At 40.7% G+C, this 14048-nt stretch overlaps 1 protein-coding gene across 1 annotated transcript in view; it reads left to right on the forward strand.

Moving 5' to 3' along the window:
- The window catches only part of LOC308622230 (uncharacterized protein), a 112018-nt gene that overhangs the window by 69610 nt on the left and 28360 nt on the right, over positions 1-14048 (forward strand). The window contains exon 4 of the mRNA XM_081243497.1: positions 1338-1470. Coding sequence (XP_081099623.1) covers positions 1338-1470 — 133 coding nt within the window. The remainder of the gene's footprint in view (positions 1-1337; positions 1471-14048) is intronic.

The raw sequence follows: 14048 nt of genomic DNA on the forward strand, positions 1-14048 counted from the left end.
GAACAGCCACCATAACGCTCTTTATGGAAGCTGGGCTTCCTTCCCCAATGCATTTCTCAAAGCCTTAGTGGAAGGTATATCTGCTGGACCATTCTGGGAGACATAGTTAGAGGTATCTGAACAAGTATTGCATAATAAATCCACTTAAGCATGTCATTTTTCCAAAGCCTTTGGATCCCTTCATCAGTATACCAAGAAGCTTATGAAACTGCAAGTTCATTTAGTGTAAAGTACCTTTAACTCCAGGTTTAGGGTCATTTGCAGCCCCTCGAGCTAACACACTGATTTCAGAGTCTCTGCTTTGTGCACTTAAAGAAACTAATTTCGGAGGGTCCAACAATATATTTCTTCTTCCCTGGTCCAATACAATTTAAGATCCATTCCCCTGCACATTACTGAGGTTCTGTCAATGTGTACTGACAAAATATTGCAGTTCTCGAGGTGTGTATTGACCTCCTTATGAGTCACACTTCATAGCTTACCTCCTGGGGCTTGCTGGGACTGGAGGATCAGTAGAATTTAGGGGTTCAAGGTCCCCAGCGTCATGGGAATCTGCTCCCATATTCCTATCGCAAATTTTAATTCGTATTCCTTCTCAATCTGTGTCCTAACCTTAACATAAGAAACGCTGCAAAGTGGAGAATTCAACTTGTGTTGTAATTCAGCCACCCAAAGGATTAAATTCATGTTTGGTTTTCAGAAATCTTGGTCTGTGGTCCAGGATATCCTTATCTTTCAGGACAGTTATAAATCCTTAAGCTCATCAGTTTCTTTTCCCCCCCAAATTCTTCAATGCACTTAGAAGCACTCATTCACTCCCAAACATTTTTTATTTTCACTAAAATCTTCCTTGATAGCAGTTAGTTCACTCAAATCCTTGCCTTCTGTTGACACTTGATTACAGATGTCTCCAGGTGATACTTCAACTAAATCTTTTGCATGTCATAAACTACCACTGTCTCCTTTAGTCGTCTCTTTAACTGTATCAGGAAATCAGCTCCAGATAACTCAGAGGTAATTTAGAGAACCATCCCTGAGTTTCTGTTCCCTGGAATCACTTTTAGTTTCAATTTCTATATCAGTCAGCATTCAATCAGGGGAAAAAAACCACTGTGAATAATATGGAATATGGGATTTATTATAGGATTTAGACCTTACACAATTGTGGGAGGAGATAGAGAAGTCTCTGGAAAGCTGGTGCCTCTCTGTCTAGTGGAGGCCTGAGGCCACTGAAGTCAGTAGGTCCAGGAGTTGAGAAGAAAAACTGAACGTGAAGCAGGGGAGACTGGGGACAAATTGGGATTACATCTATCAGTGCCTCCAACTTAATGTCGCAGGTGACCTTCCCCCAGTACCTGATCCAGGACGTGGAGAGGACAGAAGAGGAGACTTGGAGGGAGCTGGAGAAGCTCCGGGCCCAGCTGCTGCCCTGCTCCAAGGAGGTGAACCAACAAGTCAAACTGTAACAACGTAAGTGAACTGCCGCACGGCACTCTGTACTGACGTTTAGACTTTAATGGCTGCCGCTTTGTTTTGGAGAGTGAAATTTCCTGCAAATTTCTCTTATGTCAAAATGTAACCCACAGGAATTCTTGGAAATAAAGCTCCAATTTAGCTAAATTAACGAAGTAGAAAGCCACCATAGAATGGGGCTGAATTTGGAATTGATTTTGGAAATAGAGCTAACAGCAGTTGTCGATGGATTGGATTGTTTAGATGAGTGACAGACGAGTACTTGCACATTTTCTTGTTTGGACAATTTTCTTTAACTTGAAATTTTGATTCCTTTTTTTGAGTAAAACAGGCTCTTTACTCTTGATAAGGTTATTTCTTTTTTTTAACTTTTTATTATTTTTACTGGAGTATAGTTGATGTACAATATTAAGTAACAGGTATACAGCATAGTAAATCACAAGGATTACTTTTTTTCTTGCATCTGTAGTGGAAACTTTAGCAGTAGACATTAATTGCTCCAGGTACGTCAAATAGATGCATCATTTTTTTGGCAATGTCAATGCTCTCATTTTTAATACAGATTATGCTCTCATTTTAAGTTATGCTCTCATTTTTAATCCAGATTATGTTCTCTCTCTTGTAATTATATAATGGTTTTGATAATTCACCTTTCATAGCTCTAGGAGTGCTTGAATACTGCCCCAGTGGGTTGCCATTATCCTCACGTCACTCTTCAGGGCATTATGGTTTCCTTATTAATTCAAGATTAATGATTGGTCCATAGCTTCAAGAATTGGACCCACCTTCTGCTTGTTGAAGCTCTTTCCTCCAGTGACAGCCAGGTCACCCTCTTTTCCTGATTTCCTTCTTGTCTTCTCAGCCTTTTTTGCCTGCACTTCCTTTGGTTGTTTCTCTAGTGTGGCATCCCCAGGGCCCTGCCTTTCATTTTTCTCTCCTTTGCTCTCCAAGAAAGATAAATTTCACTATATCAGGAGATGGTACCACTTACTCTGGAGGCTTTCAATCTACATAACAGCACCTGTTATTTGTCGAGCAGCTATTATATGCCATGTGAGTTACTAATATATATAGTCTTTAATTTAAAAAAACCCTGCAGTCTTTTGTAAGAAACCCTTGTTGTGGGTATTAATTATCCCAATTTTCCCAATGAGGAAACTAAGGCTCAGTAAAGTTCAGGATTTTGCTCAAGCCAGTTAGTAAGTGGATTTGAACCAAGGTCTGTCTGACTTGTAAGCTATTGTCATAACAACTATGATTTACTGCTGCCTAAAGATCCATCTCAGATCTTCTCATTATCAGACTTTAATATCCGGTGGCATGCAGGAGAGACAGTACATGAATGTACCCTATCATTTCAAACTTAGTACATATAGATCCATTCAATCTCACCAACCATTCCACCAATTCCAACCCCCAACCCCATCTAAAAAGCACATACCTCCTCTGGTATTCCTTATTCTTTTCGAGGTAACAGTCTCCGAAAGTTTCTGAATCTTGAAACATCTTGGGCCCTCCATCTCCTGCACTGCCCATACCTGGTTGCTTACCAAGTCCTCCAATGTTGGGGTCAGAGGTATCTCTGCATCACTGTGGCTCCAATGTCATTTTCCACTTCCTTCCTGAACTCTTGCCACTGTTCTTCCCATTTCACAACTGGCTGTCTATACTGCTGCCAAAATTATCTTCTGAAAAAAAAATCAATCTGGTCCTGTCGGTTTGCTTTAAAACTTTTGACTCCATTTTGCCTACAAAATAAATATGAATCTCCTTGGTATGCTGCCCAAGGCCCTTGATGATTGGCCTGGCCTATCTTGCAGTCAGCTATTTTTCACACATACAAGTGATTACTTTTCAGATGGATTATAGATGCCATATAGATGCAGAAAATATAAACATTTCCAAACTCGACTGAATTCATTTTGACTTTTTATCATTTTGACTATTTTCTCAATCAATGGATACTTTAAAAAGCACAACTATTATCAGGTGGAGATGGATTTTTATATTTGGTAGGAACTGTATTCTCATTATAAATATTGGGAAACCAACTAGATTAGGTTCTCATGAAATATGTCATCCAGGTTTCAGAGTTTATTTCAAGAAACTTTCTTAGCCAAAGTTAGTAGAAGGATATGGACTCTAAGTTCAAGGGTGTACTTGGACTGATAAATTTGGTTTTCTATGTATATTGGGGGGAGTAGAAGGGGGAAATTGTAAGGTAGGATGGTGGAGGTAGGATGGCGTAGGAATACAAGCTCTAAGGCCTACAAAAAGCTGGGAATGATTTTATCTTCATTCTCAATAATTCAAATAAAAATTTTAAATGCCCCTAGCTTTTTAAAATGACTCCAAAAGGGGAATAAAAGCAGAGTTGGGAAAGGACATGATTTAGTAATATAGAAATGTCATACTGTGAAACTCTGTCTTCTATTACAGTCTGTGATAAAAGGGAGGATGAAAACTATTTCCATCCTAATGAAGCTATGGTTCTTCAGCACCATCCCCAAGACACTGTCTTGTGTGGTCAGTCTCCCACTGGTGAGGCAGTGTGTGGAGAGAGTGGGCTGTGGGTTCAGACGGGTTTGAGTTCCAATCCTAGGCATTCTCTCTGACCTTAAACAAATCAAAGCTCTGAGACTCTCTTTTTTGTTCTTCAAATGGGAATAAAATAGACAATTCAAAGTAATGGCGAGGTTTCTATGAAGTAAGGTTGATCTGCAGGGAATTTATTCAGGTTCATTTGCTTTCCCCAGTGCCATGCTTCCAGATATCTTCTATATGTTTAGTGCTTCAATCTCTGGGTGTCCTTGGAGCTGATTCAGTCCAGTTGGTGGACAGATATGGAAACTCAAGAGGTCTTATAGGTTATCTGCAGCTGTATGACCAGGTTCCTACCTGGTGTTTCTTCCCCTTCATTGATTTTATTCCAAGTGATGAAGAAACCAGATGACAGTGAAATAATATGGAGATAGAAAATTGGCTTGGAGGTAGCAAATATTCAAGAGCCTACTTAATGTCAGTGCTGTGCCGGGAGTTGGTGGACAAAGCAACCCATTTACCTGAGGTGCTCACAGCCTGGCAGCAGTGACACAGACGTAACCCAAGATCTACAGGACAGATTAGACTGGAGTAACCATAAGTGAAGTGCCAAATGCTGCAGACCCAGAGGAAGGAGGGATGCATTCTGCCTGGGGACAAAGTAGAATTGCATCTAGAGTCTGGGGCACTGTGTGTGTACTTGTGGGGAGGACTGTCTACCAGCTCACCATTCATTAATGCAACACAAATCTGCGGAGCAACAAATCTGTGCCAGCTAACCACTGCATCCTGCTACCAGATATGAGAATAGGAGAAGAGAGAACCTACCGATAATGTAAGTCACGGAGTGGGGACAGGAATAAGATGCAGGGGAACATAACAATGCTAGGCAATATTTTTCTCTAAAAGAGATGTGAACAGAAGCAGAAGCAGCATTATATACAGTGCAGCAAACCAGGCAACCTCTGAATGGCTGGGAGGGGCTTGTTATTCTCTGCGGAAACCCCTCTTACTTGGTCACACTTCTTTTCTGACAGCCAGGTGCATAAATACAGCTTTATCCCTCACCCTCTCCCTTTTCTCTGCTCCTTGCTTCTATTCTATACACAGCTCCCTCCTACCCATCCCCCTTTTCCTCTGGACTGCTGGTCTGAGGTAGCATCTGCCTAGAGCAGCAGGGGCTCCACCCCTTTGAAGCCCTGCTGGAACCCTGCAGGAGTTGGGTAACTTGCAGTCTGAATTAATGTATCCAGACAAGCAGAATGCGGAGGTGCTGGGGGCAGGGGTGTGGGGGAAACAGAGAGCAGGCTGAGAACAGCTGAGGGCTGCCTGCAGCCCCCGTGGTGCAAATCTGCATCTATTTCTACATCACATCTCTCTGTACAGTTTTGAGTTATCTATAATCAGAGAGTAAGTCAGTGGTGTTCAAGCTTGGTTGGTCGTCAGAATCTCCAAGGGGGCTTTTAAAAGATGCAATCATCCAGGCCACACAGAGACCCATAGAAGTGGAATTCTTTCTTGGAGATCCAGTGTGAGAGCATCTTACAAAGCTGTACAGGGGTTACTTATGATGTGCATTTAGAGCTGAGAATCATAGGAATTAATTCAATTTTCTATAGACTTCTCATGAAAAGTTACTTTTGTGAGCTACCATTAGGGGAAGCTGACAAACCAGCTCCTTTCACATATGGAAGAGTGAAGCTCAAAGATTGTAAATGGCTAAGAAAATTGAAATTTCAAAATATAAAAACTTTAAGTAGTTTTTAATATTTCCTGTCTTAAGTTTGTTGCAGACTTATGGGAGTAGTTGGGAAGTCTTCTGCTTAGGTTCTCCAGTCTGGAAGGGTTTGCAGGCTATCCTGGCCCAGGTGTAAGATGTCTTTTTTTACAAAAATAATTGTGGTGGTGCCTGGATGTCAAATATTAACTTTCATCCCACAATGATAATAACAATGGCTGACTTTTTTTTTTTCGGCCATGCCATGCAGCTTGTGGGATCTCAGTTCCCTGATTGCGGACTGAACCCAGGCCATGGCAGTGGAAGCCCAGAATCCTTACCACTAGGCCACCAGGGAACTCCCTAATGGCTGACATTTTAAAAGCTCCTACTGTGTGCCAGATGCTCTGCTAGATCTCACTAATTCTCTGATTACTTCTAAACCCACAGCAGTCCTGGAAAGTTGTTAGATGACTTCCACCTGACAGGTGAAGGAACTGAGGTTTAATGTCACCCAGCTTGTAAGTGATAAAGCCAGGATTCTAAAATGTATAGCTCTGATTCTAGAGTCCAGAATCTCAGAATGAGAGCTTATGAGAGAACAAAGCTGGATGGAGAGCACTGACCAAACAGGAGGCAAAATCCAGAATGCTTGTGTATGTAGATCAAATATGGCTGGTACTAAGGAGGCTGGAGCAGGGGACATGATGACTGAGACAAGATATGGTTATACTTGGCAGTTTACCTGTTCTTGGTTAAGACTCCTCTCCCTTTAGCAGAAACAGTTTGCCTGGAGGTGAACCTTGACCTGTGCTCCAGTGAGTACAGTCAGGTGAGGAGGAGTTGACCCTGATGGTATAGCATTCCACTGAGATGCCAGTGATCTACCACTTGAGGGAGGGGGTGGATGGACTTTCTAACTTTCCTTGGTCCACCAGAAGAGTTCTCAAAAATCCTCTTGGAGCTTCTGAGCTTGCTAAATGACAACCTTTCCTTCATTAGATTTTTCGTGAGCACCTCCACATGCCAGGAAGTTTGCTAAGCATTGGATTGTGCCAGTGGTTCCAGGAGGAAAAGGGTGCTGGGAGATGGCAGAGGAAAAGTGTACTTTGGGGGTATAGGGTGTTCTGTGTGAAGGAAGGTGGAGGTTGGCTCTAGGCATGTTCCGTGGGGGCTGGATAGGTAGCTGAGCTATGTAATCAGCTACCTGTCTAAAGAGTGTGCAAAAGAGCACCTGACTGCAGTTGGGCACTGGGCAGACACATAATCGTAGGGATATACTTGCAATCTGGAAGTATAAGCCTAGGGGGCTGGTTAGCTCAAGTTCAGTTAGGTTGAATGTGGCTGAAGAACTGGCTAAAATGAAGGCCATAGTCATGTTTTCTTGGGGCATTTGAGACTGGGAATGGTGGAACATACCTGTATCAGTTTCTCTAGAGAAACAGAACCAATAGGAGATTGTGTGTAATTATATGTAAAGAGATTTATTTTAAGGAACTGGCTCATGCAGTTATGTGGGAGATGACAAGTCTGAAATCAATGGAGCAGACTAACAATGCTGGAAACTCAGGTAGGACCTCTGTCTTGAGTCTTGAGGAAGAATTCTCCTCCAGAAACCTGTTTTTGCTGCTAAGGCCTTCAACTAATAGGATGAGGCCCACCCACCTTGTCAAGGGTAATCTGCTTTACTTAAAGTCAACTGATTGTAGAAATTAATCACACCTACCAAATTCCTTCACATCAACCTCCAGACTAATGTTTGATCAAACTGGCTGTCATGGCTTAGCCAAGTCGACAAATAAAATTTAACCATCACAGCATACTTAGGCTGCCTGCAGGTAGGAGTCAAGGGGTGCTGTTGAGACGAGACTCATTATGGATGTAGTGTCATGGTAGCCCTATGAACTGGATTTGCAGCCATACATGGACAGCAGTGGTCTTTTTAGGGTGGCAGGGAGGACTAGCAGCCTGCTTTTGCTTCCCAGCTGTATAAACTTTCCCTAGAGCAGCCCTCTAGGCTCTTCCCATTTCAGGACTTCCCCCAGATGCCAGTACGGCTGCCAAGGAAAAGCATTCTTCTGCTGCCTGAACTGGGCTGTTGCTGCCAAGTTTTCAGATTGGAGTTTTTCCTGGGCTGAGCAGTTTCCTAGATGGGATTTCTGCTAGGCCTATTTGAATGCTGGGAATATAGAAAAGGGTGAAATTAAACTACCTGAAGGCCCTCAAATGGCCCAAATCACAATCAGTCAGTCTCAACCTGATCCCACAGGAACTTCTGGAGCATAAATTATACCCATAGAGTTTATCTAGCCTTGAGGAAAAGAAGCAGGGCACCCCTACTTCTACTTCAGTCAGTACTTCTACTTCATTGTCTTCAAGGCTTCCTGGAAGAAATATAACCCCCCAGCCACTTCCTGTACTCTGTACAGGTGAGGTGGCTCTGGTGCCCAAGATCAAGCCTCTGGAGAAGGTCACAGGTGCCTGCTGTTAGCAGCAAAGCCCTCCGAAGCTGGGGGATTAGATCACGGAGCTGCTAGAAGAGATCCAAAGGGGATTTTAATGGGGCACTAAGAGTTTCCGTACACTAAATAAATGGTTATTATTACTATTTCTGGGTCTGCCTTAGTTGCTAGTAGTCTGCATGAGGCGGTCAGGGGAGCCTATTTTAAAGTTTCTGCTTTAAGGACTTAAAGCCAGCTTTGATCATTGACAATACTTAGCAAATGTCCAGAACTGTGGAGAGTCTGAGATGTTTTCCCCCTACTTGCAAACTAACAAGTTAGCCAGAAAGTTTCATGGATGTGGGCAGAAGATATGAGACCCCTGGATCAGAGACAAAGGATTTAATTACAGTAATAGCAGTAGCCAAGCATCAGCATTTTCTTGCAGTGGTTCCCTAAACCCAGATTCCTACAGGGCAGTGAAGAGGGCTAGGTGACAACTTCATGGGCAGTGAGTGGGTTGTGTTACAGGGAAGAGCCCTGAGCTTAGAGAACCCAAATCTTTTATAATGGGAAGTAAGAAAAACCTCCCTTTGCTCTAGAGGGGGAAACTGTCCTCATTTCTCAACTGTTCACTATACAAACATTCTTGAAAAGATGGCTTGGTTCAAAGGCAGTTAGTGCCTCTGCTTGCAAGACCTGCAGAAACATGAGGGACATTTGGATAACCATCTCCAACAGCAGTAGGTGCAGAGGCAGGGAGACCTTTGGTATCTGCGTTCTTCCTTTCTGGTTTTGAAAAGTATTTTTGGAGAAAATCCTTTCCCTGATGCACATGTGTGGGCTGTTTTTGTTTTACCTCTGTTGACCTTGATCATTTCCAGCAACTCTCAAAATCTTTTAATTTTATTTTTCCTTATTTTCCTTTGTGGATATTCCAAATATTATCACTTCATTATATTATGATAGGAAACTTACCTGACCTTTTTTGATTTCCATATCTGAAAACTAAGGTGGTCTAAATAGGCTCTAAGGATCTTTCCAGACATGGGGTTTGAAGCCTTAAACATATATGAGATATTTGGGAGCATGGTAATTTTAGTAACAGGGAAAGAAAAGAAGACATTAATACCTACAAGAACAACTTAATTTCATTTAAAGTCATAATGTTGTACAATGGATCTGTTATTTGTGTTATAGATGAAGAAATTGAGACTCAGAGAAGTGACTTGTTCAAGGTCACAGAGCTACCAAGAGCGTTGCCAGGATTTGAAGCCAAATCCATTTGAATCCAGAGTCTGCTTATTCCAGTCACCACATTCTGATTCTATAATGGGAGACTATCCAATACGAGATGGTGTCCTGGTGATGCTGAAGAACTAGTGGATTCACGAGGGGGAAAACTGTTTCCATCCTCCCTTCTTATTACAGGACATTATGGAAGCCTAAATTGTATTATAATTCAGGTGGCTTTACTCCAGTTTCCTTTTTGAAGTCTACCTAAGGAGCCAGACTTTTTAAAATTGAAAATAAAGTATAGTATCCTGAGCTGTTTATCGACGTATAAACCCTAGACTAATCTCCTTTCCACCACCCACTGACACCCACACTATATAGATACATGCTTACGCTGCTACAAGACCAAATTTATTGTTCAGCCCATGTAGACCATTGTTCTCAAAGTCTACATCCTTGGAATGCTCCTGCCTTTAAAAAGTTACTTAGCGTGAATAAGTGCTGAAAGTTGGAAAAGTACTTAAAAAAACATAAATCTAGTTGACTCTCAACTTTTCAAGTATGAGAATTTTTTTTAAACATCAGAAAATTACAGCTCCACATGATAATAGTTATACATTTTTGTGTTCCATTGATTGAAAAATACATGAATAAAACTAGTATGAATTCAGTAAAACTTTGAAATGAGTTTTTTATTTTCTTTATCTCAACAGCATCTGTATCCATCTGAAAAATAATCACTCATATATGTGTGAGAAATAGCTAACTTCTAGGGAGGCTGGGCCAATTGGTAAGGGCCTTAGGGACATAACAAGAAGATTTGAAATTTATTCTGTAGGCAAAATGGAGTCAAAGAAGTTTCAAAGCAAGGTGACAGAATACAATTGATTGTTTTTTCTGAAAGGTAATTTTGGCAGCAGTGCAGAGAGCCAAATGGCATAGGAGAGACTAGTAGCAGGAGGTCAGTTAGGAGATAGGAGATGTTAGGAGCAACAGTGATGCACAGGTACTGTGGCCCCTGCACCGGAGGACTTGGTGACCAGCTACGTGTGGGGCGTGCCAGAGAGGGCATGGCTAAGAATATTTCTAAATTTGGAAACTGTGTTGGAGGGTGAGACCATGAGTGAAATAAGGAATATCAGAAGACAAGACTTTTATTAATTTATTTGTTTTGGGGGATGGAGTTGGAATAGGGGAGGATATAGATAATATTGGGTTAGATTTTATATATACATATATAATCTCGGTGCCTGTATATGTACATACACATATATACATATATACATACATATAACATATATAAAAGTGAAGTGTGGGCTGCAACCAGATGATGTCCATTAGGCTGCTAGACATATGGGTCTAAACTGAGGCAATATAACTTGAACTTCAGGTAACAGGCAACCATCTCCAATGATGGAACGAGTAGAGACCTAGGGAAACCTTGGTTTTATTCTCAGTGCAAGCGTTTATTCTTGACCTCTCTTGGGAAGAGAACAAACTTTCTTCTAGTCAGTCCTCATCTTGCCCCTTGTTGAAAGAGCTGAAATTTCTGGGGATTCTGTATATTATACCAAGTACAACTTCCGCCCAGGAGATTCTACTTCAAGGGCTATAGGAGGGGTAATTTTAGTTCCAGTGTTTAGTTTGGATTCTCTTGAAGCAGAGACTGAGACAAGAATTCTGGTTTAAGCAGGTTATTTGGGAATTTCAGGAAACACTGATATGAACAGGAGAAGTAAAATAGGGTAAGAAAAGCAACTATAACATAATATTAAGTGATCTGCTATAGTGGGAGACTAGAGCTTAATCCCACAAGGACCTTCTTGGAAATTATGCAGATACATGCCCAAGGGATGAGACAGCTGGGCTATTTATCTGCCAACTTCAAGAGTTACTCGTTGAGGGTTACGCCTAGAGGTGTTTATTCCTTTGCATTTTTCACCTGCCAGAAGTTTTGGTAAGAAGCCTATTGTATTTCTGAAAAAATTCCCCAGGCAACAAGAGGCAGATATTGGCAGTTGGAAGGCATCTGGAGCCTACCTAAAGGTCTGAGAGACATGGGAGGGCACTGACTGTGTCTGCTATCCCCTGTCCCAAGGGAAGAGATCATACACACAGGCAGCAGGAAGGTACCCCTAGACCTCTAAGAGCTTGACCATTAAAATCAACAGGAAATGTAGAAACAATACAATCTTAATTGAACAGGAAGGGAAAATATCACTGTAGCCCAACTGATTGGGCTAATGTGTTTAAAGGAAGCTGGAATAGTTATCAGGGAAATACCAGCCTGGAAAAGATGCAAGATGTGTGGGAGCTGCATTCCTCTGGACCCTGAGCGCCCTTATTAGTAAAATTAGTTGCCCAGTGACTTCTATCATCTCAGTGGTTTAGATCAAGGGAGGGCAAACTTTCTGTGAAAGGTCATATCGTATTTTAGGCTTTGTGGACCATATGGTCTCTGCCACAACTGCTCATCTCTACCATTGTCTTGCAAAATGGGCATGGCTGTGTTCCTGCAAAGCTCTATTTATGAACACAAATTCAAATTTCATATAATTTTGATTTGTAACAAAATATTAATTTTCTTGTTATTTTATAACCATTTAAAAACATAAAATTAAATATTTTATCTGTACTTCATACAAAAACAAGTGGGGGAGGGGGGTCAGATTTGGCTTATGGGCAAATACTAATACTACTACTAACAATAATTCACTGACTTCTGCTGTAGAAATGAAGGCAGATGAATACCTCCATCTGTGATAACTTGAAGCCCTTGGTCATTTTTTTTCTTAATTATTTAATTTAATTTAATTTATTTTTTTATACAGCAGGTTCTTATTAGTTATCCATTTTATACACATCAGGGTATACATGTCAATCCCAATCGCCCAATTTATCACACCACCACCCCCACTCCCCCGCCACTTTCCCCCCTTGGTGTCCATGCGTTTGTTCTCTACATCTGTGTCTGGTTTCTTCCTCGTTCAGTCTTGGAAGGTTATACCTTTCTAAGAATTTGTCCATTTCTTCCAGGTTGTCCATTTTATTGGTATAGAGTTGCTTGTAGTAGTCTCTTAGGATGCTTTGTATTTCTGCGGTGTCTGTCGTAACTTCTCCTTTTTCATTTCTAATTTTAATGTTTTGAGTCCTCTCCCTCTTTTTCTTGATGAGTCTGGCTAATGATTTATCAATTTTGTTTATCTTCTCAAAGAACCAGCTTTTAGTTTTATTGATCTTTGCTACTGTTTTCTTTGTTTCTATTTCATTTACTTCTGCTCTGATTTTTATGATTTCTTTCCTTCTGCTAACTTTGGGTTTTGTTTGTTTTTCTTTCTCTCGTTCCTTTAGGTGTAAGGTTAGATGGTTTATTTGAGATTTTTCTTGTTTCTTGAGATAGGCTTGTATTGTTATAACCTTCCCTCTTAAAACTCCTTTGGCTGCATCCCATAGGTTTTGGACCATCGTGTTTTCATTGTCATTTGTCTCTAGGTGATTTTTGATTTCCTCTTTGATTTTTTCAGCGATCTCTGGGTTATTTAGTACCATATTGTTTAGCCTCCATGTGTTTGTGTTTTTTACATTTTTTCCCCTGTAATTCATTTCTGATCTCATAGCGTTGTGGTCAGGAAAGATGCTTGATATGATTTCAGTTTTCTTAAATTTACTGAGGCTTGATTTGTGACCCAAGATGTGATCTATCCTGGAGAATGTTCCATGCACACTTGAGAAGAAAGTATAATCTGCTGTTTTTGGATGGAATGTCCTATAAATATTAATTAAATTTATCTGGTCTATTATGTCATTTAAAGCTTCTGTTTCCTTATTTATTTTCATTTTGGATGATCTGTCCGTTGGTGTATTGAGGTGCTCCTATGTTGCATGCATATGTATTTATAATTGTTAGATCTTCTTCTTGGATTGATCACTTGATCATTATGTAGTGTCCTTCCTTGTCTCTTGTAACATTCTTTATTTTAAAGTCTATTTTATCTGATATGAGTATCGCTACTCCAGCTTTCTTTTGATTTCCATTTGCATGAAATATCTTTTTCCATCCCCTCACTTTCAGTTGTATGTGTCCCTAGGTCTGAAGTGGGTCTCCTGTAGACAGCATATATATGGGTCTTGTTTTTGTATCCATTCAGCAAGCCTGTGTCTTTTGGTTGGAGCATTTAATCCATTCAGGTTTAAATTAATTATCGATATGTATGTTCCTATTACCACTTTCTTAATTGTTTTGGGGTTTTTTTTGTAGGTCCTTTTCTTCTCTTGTGTTTCCCACTTAGAGAAGTTCATTTAGCATTTGTTGTAGAGCTGGTTTGGTGGTGCTGAATTCTCTTAGCTTTTGATTGTCTGTAAAGCTTTTGATTTCTCCATCAAATCTGAATGAAATCCTTGATGGGTAGAGTAATCTTGGTTGTAGGTTCTTCCCTTTCATCACTTTAAGTATATCATGCCACTCCTTTCTGGCTTGTAGAGTTTCTGCTGAGAAATGAGCTGTTAACCTTATGGGAGTTCTCTTGTATGTTATTTGTCATTTTTCCCTTGCTGACTTCAATAATTTTTCTTTGTCTTTAATTTTTGCCAGTTTGATTACTATGTGTCTTGGAGTGTTTCTCCTTGGGTTTATTCTGTAT

This window comes from Mesoplodon bidens (genome assembly GCF_964165515.1).
Source record: "Mesoplodon bidens genome assembly, chromosome: 9".
Classification (NCBI taxonomy): Eukaryota; Metazoa; Chordata; class Mammalia; order Artiodactyla; family Ziphiidae; genus Mesoplodon; species Mesoplodon bidens.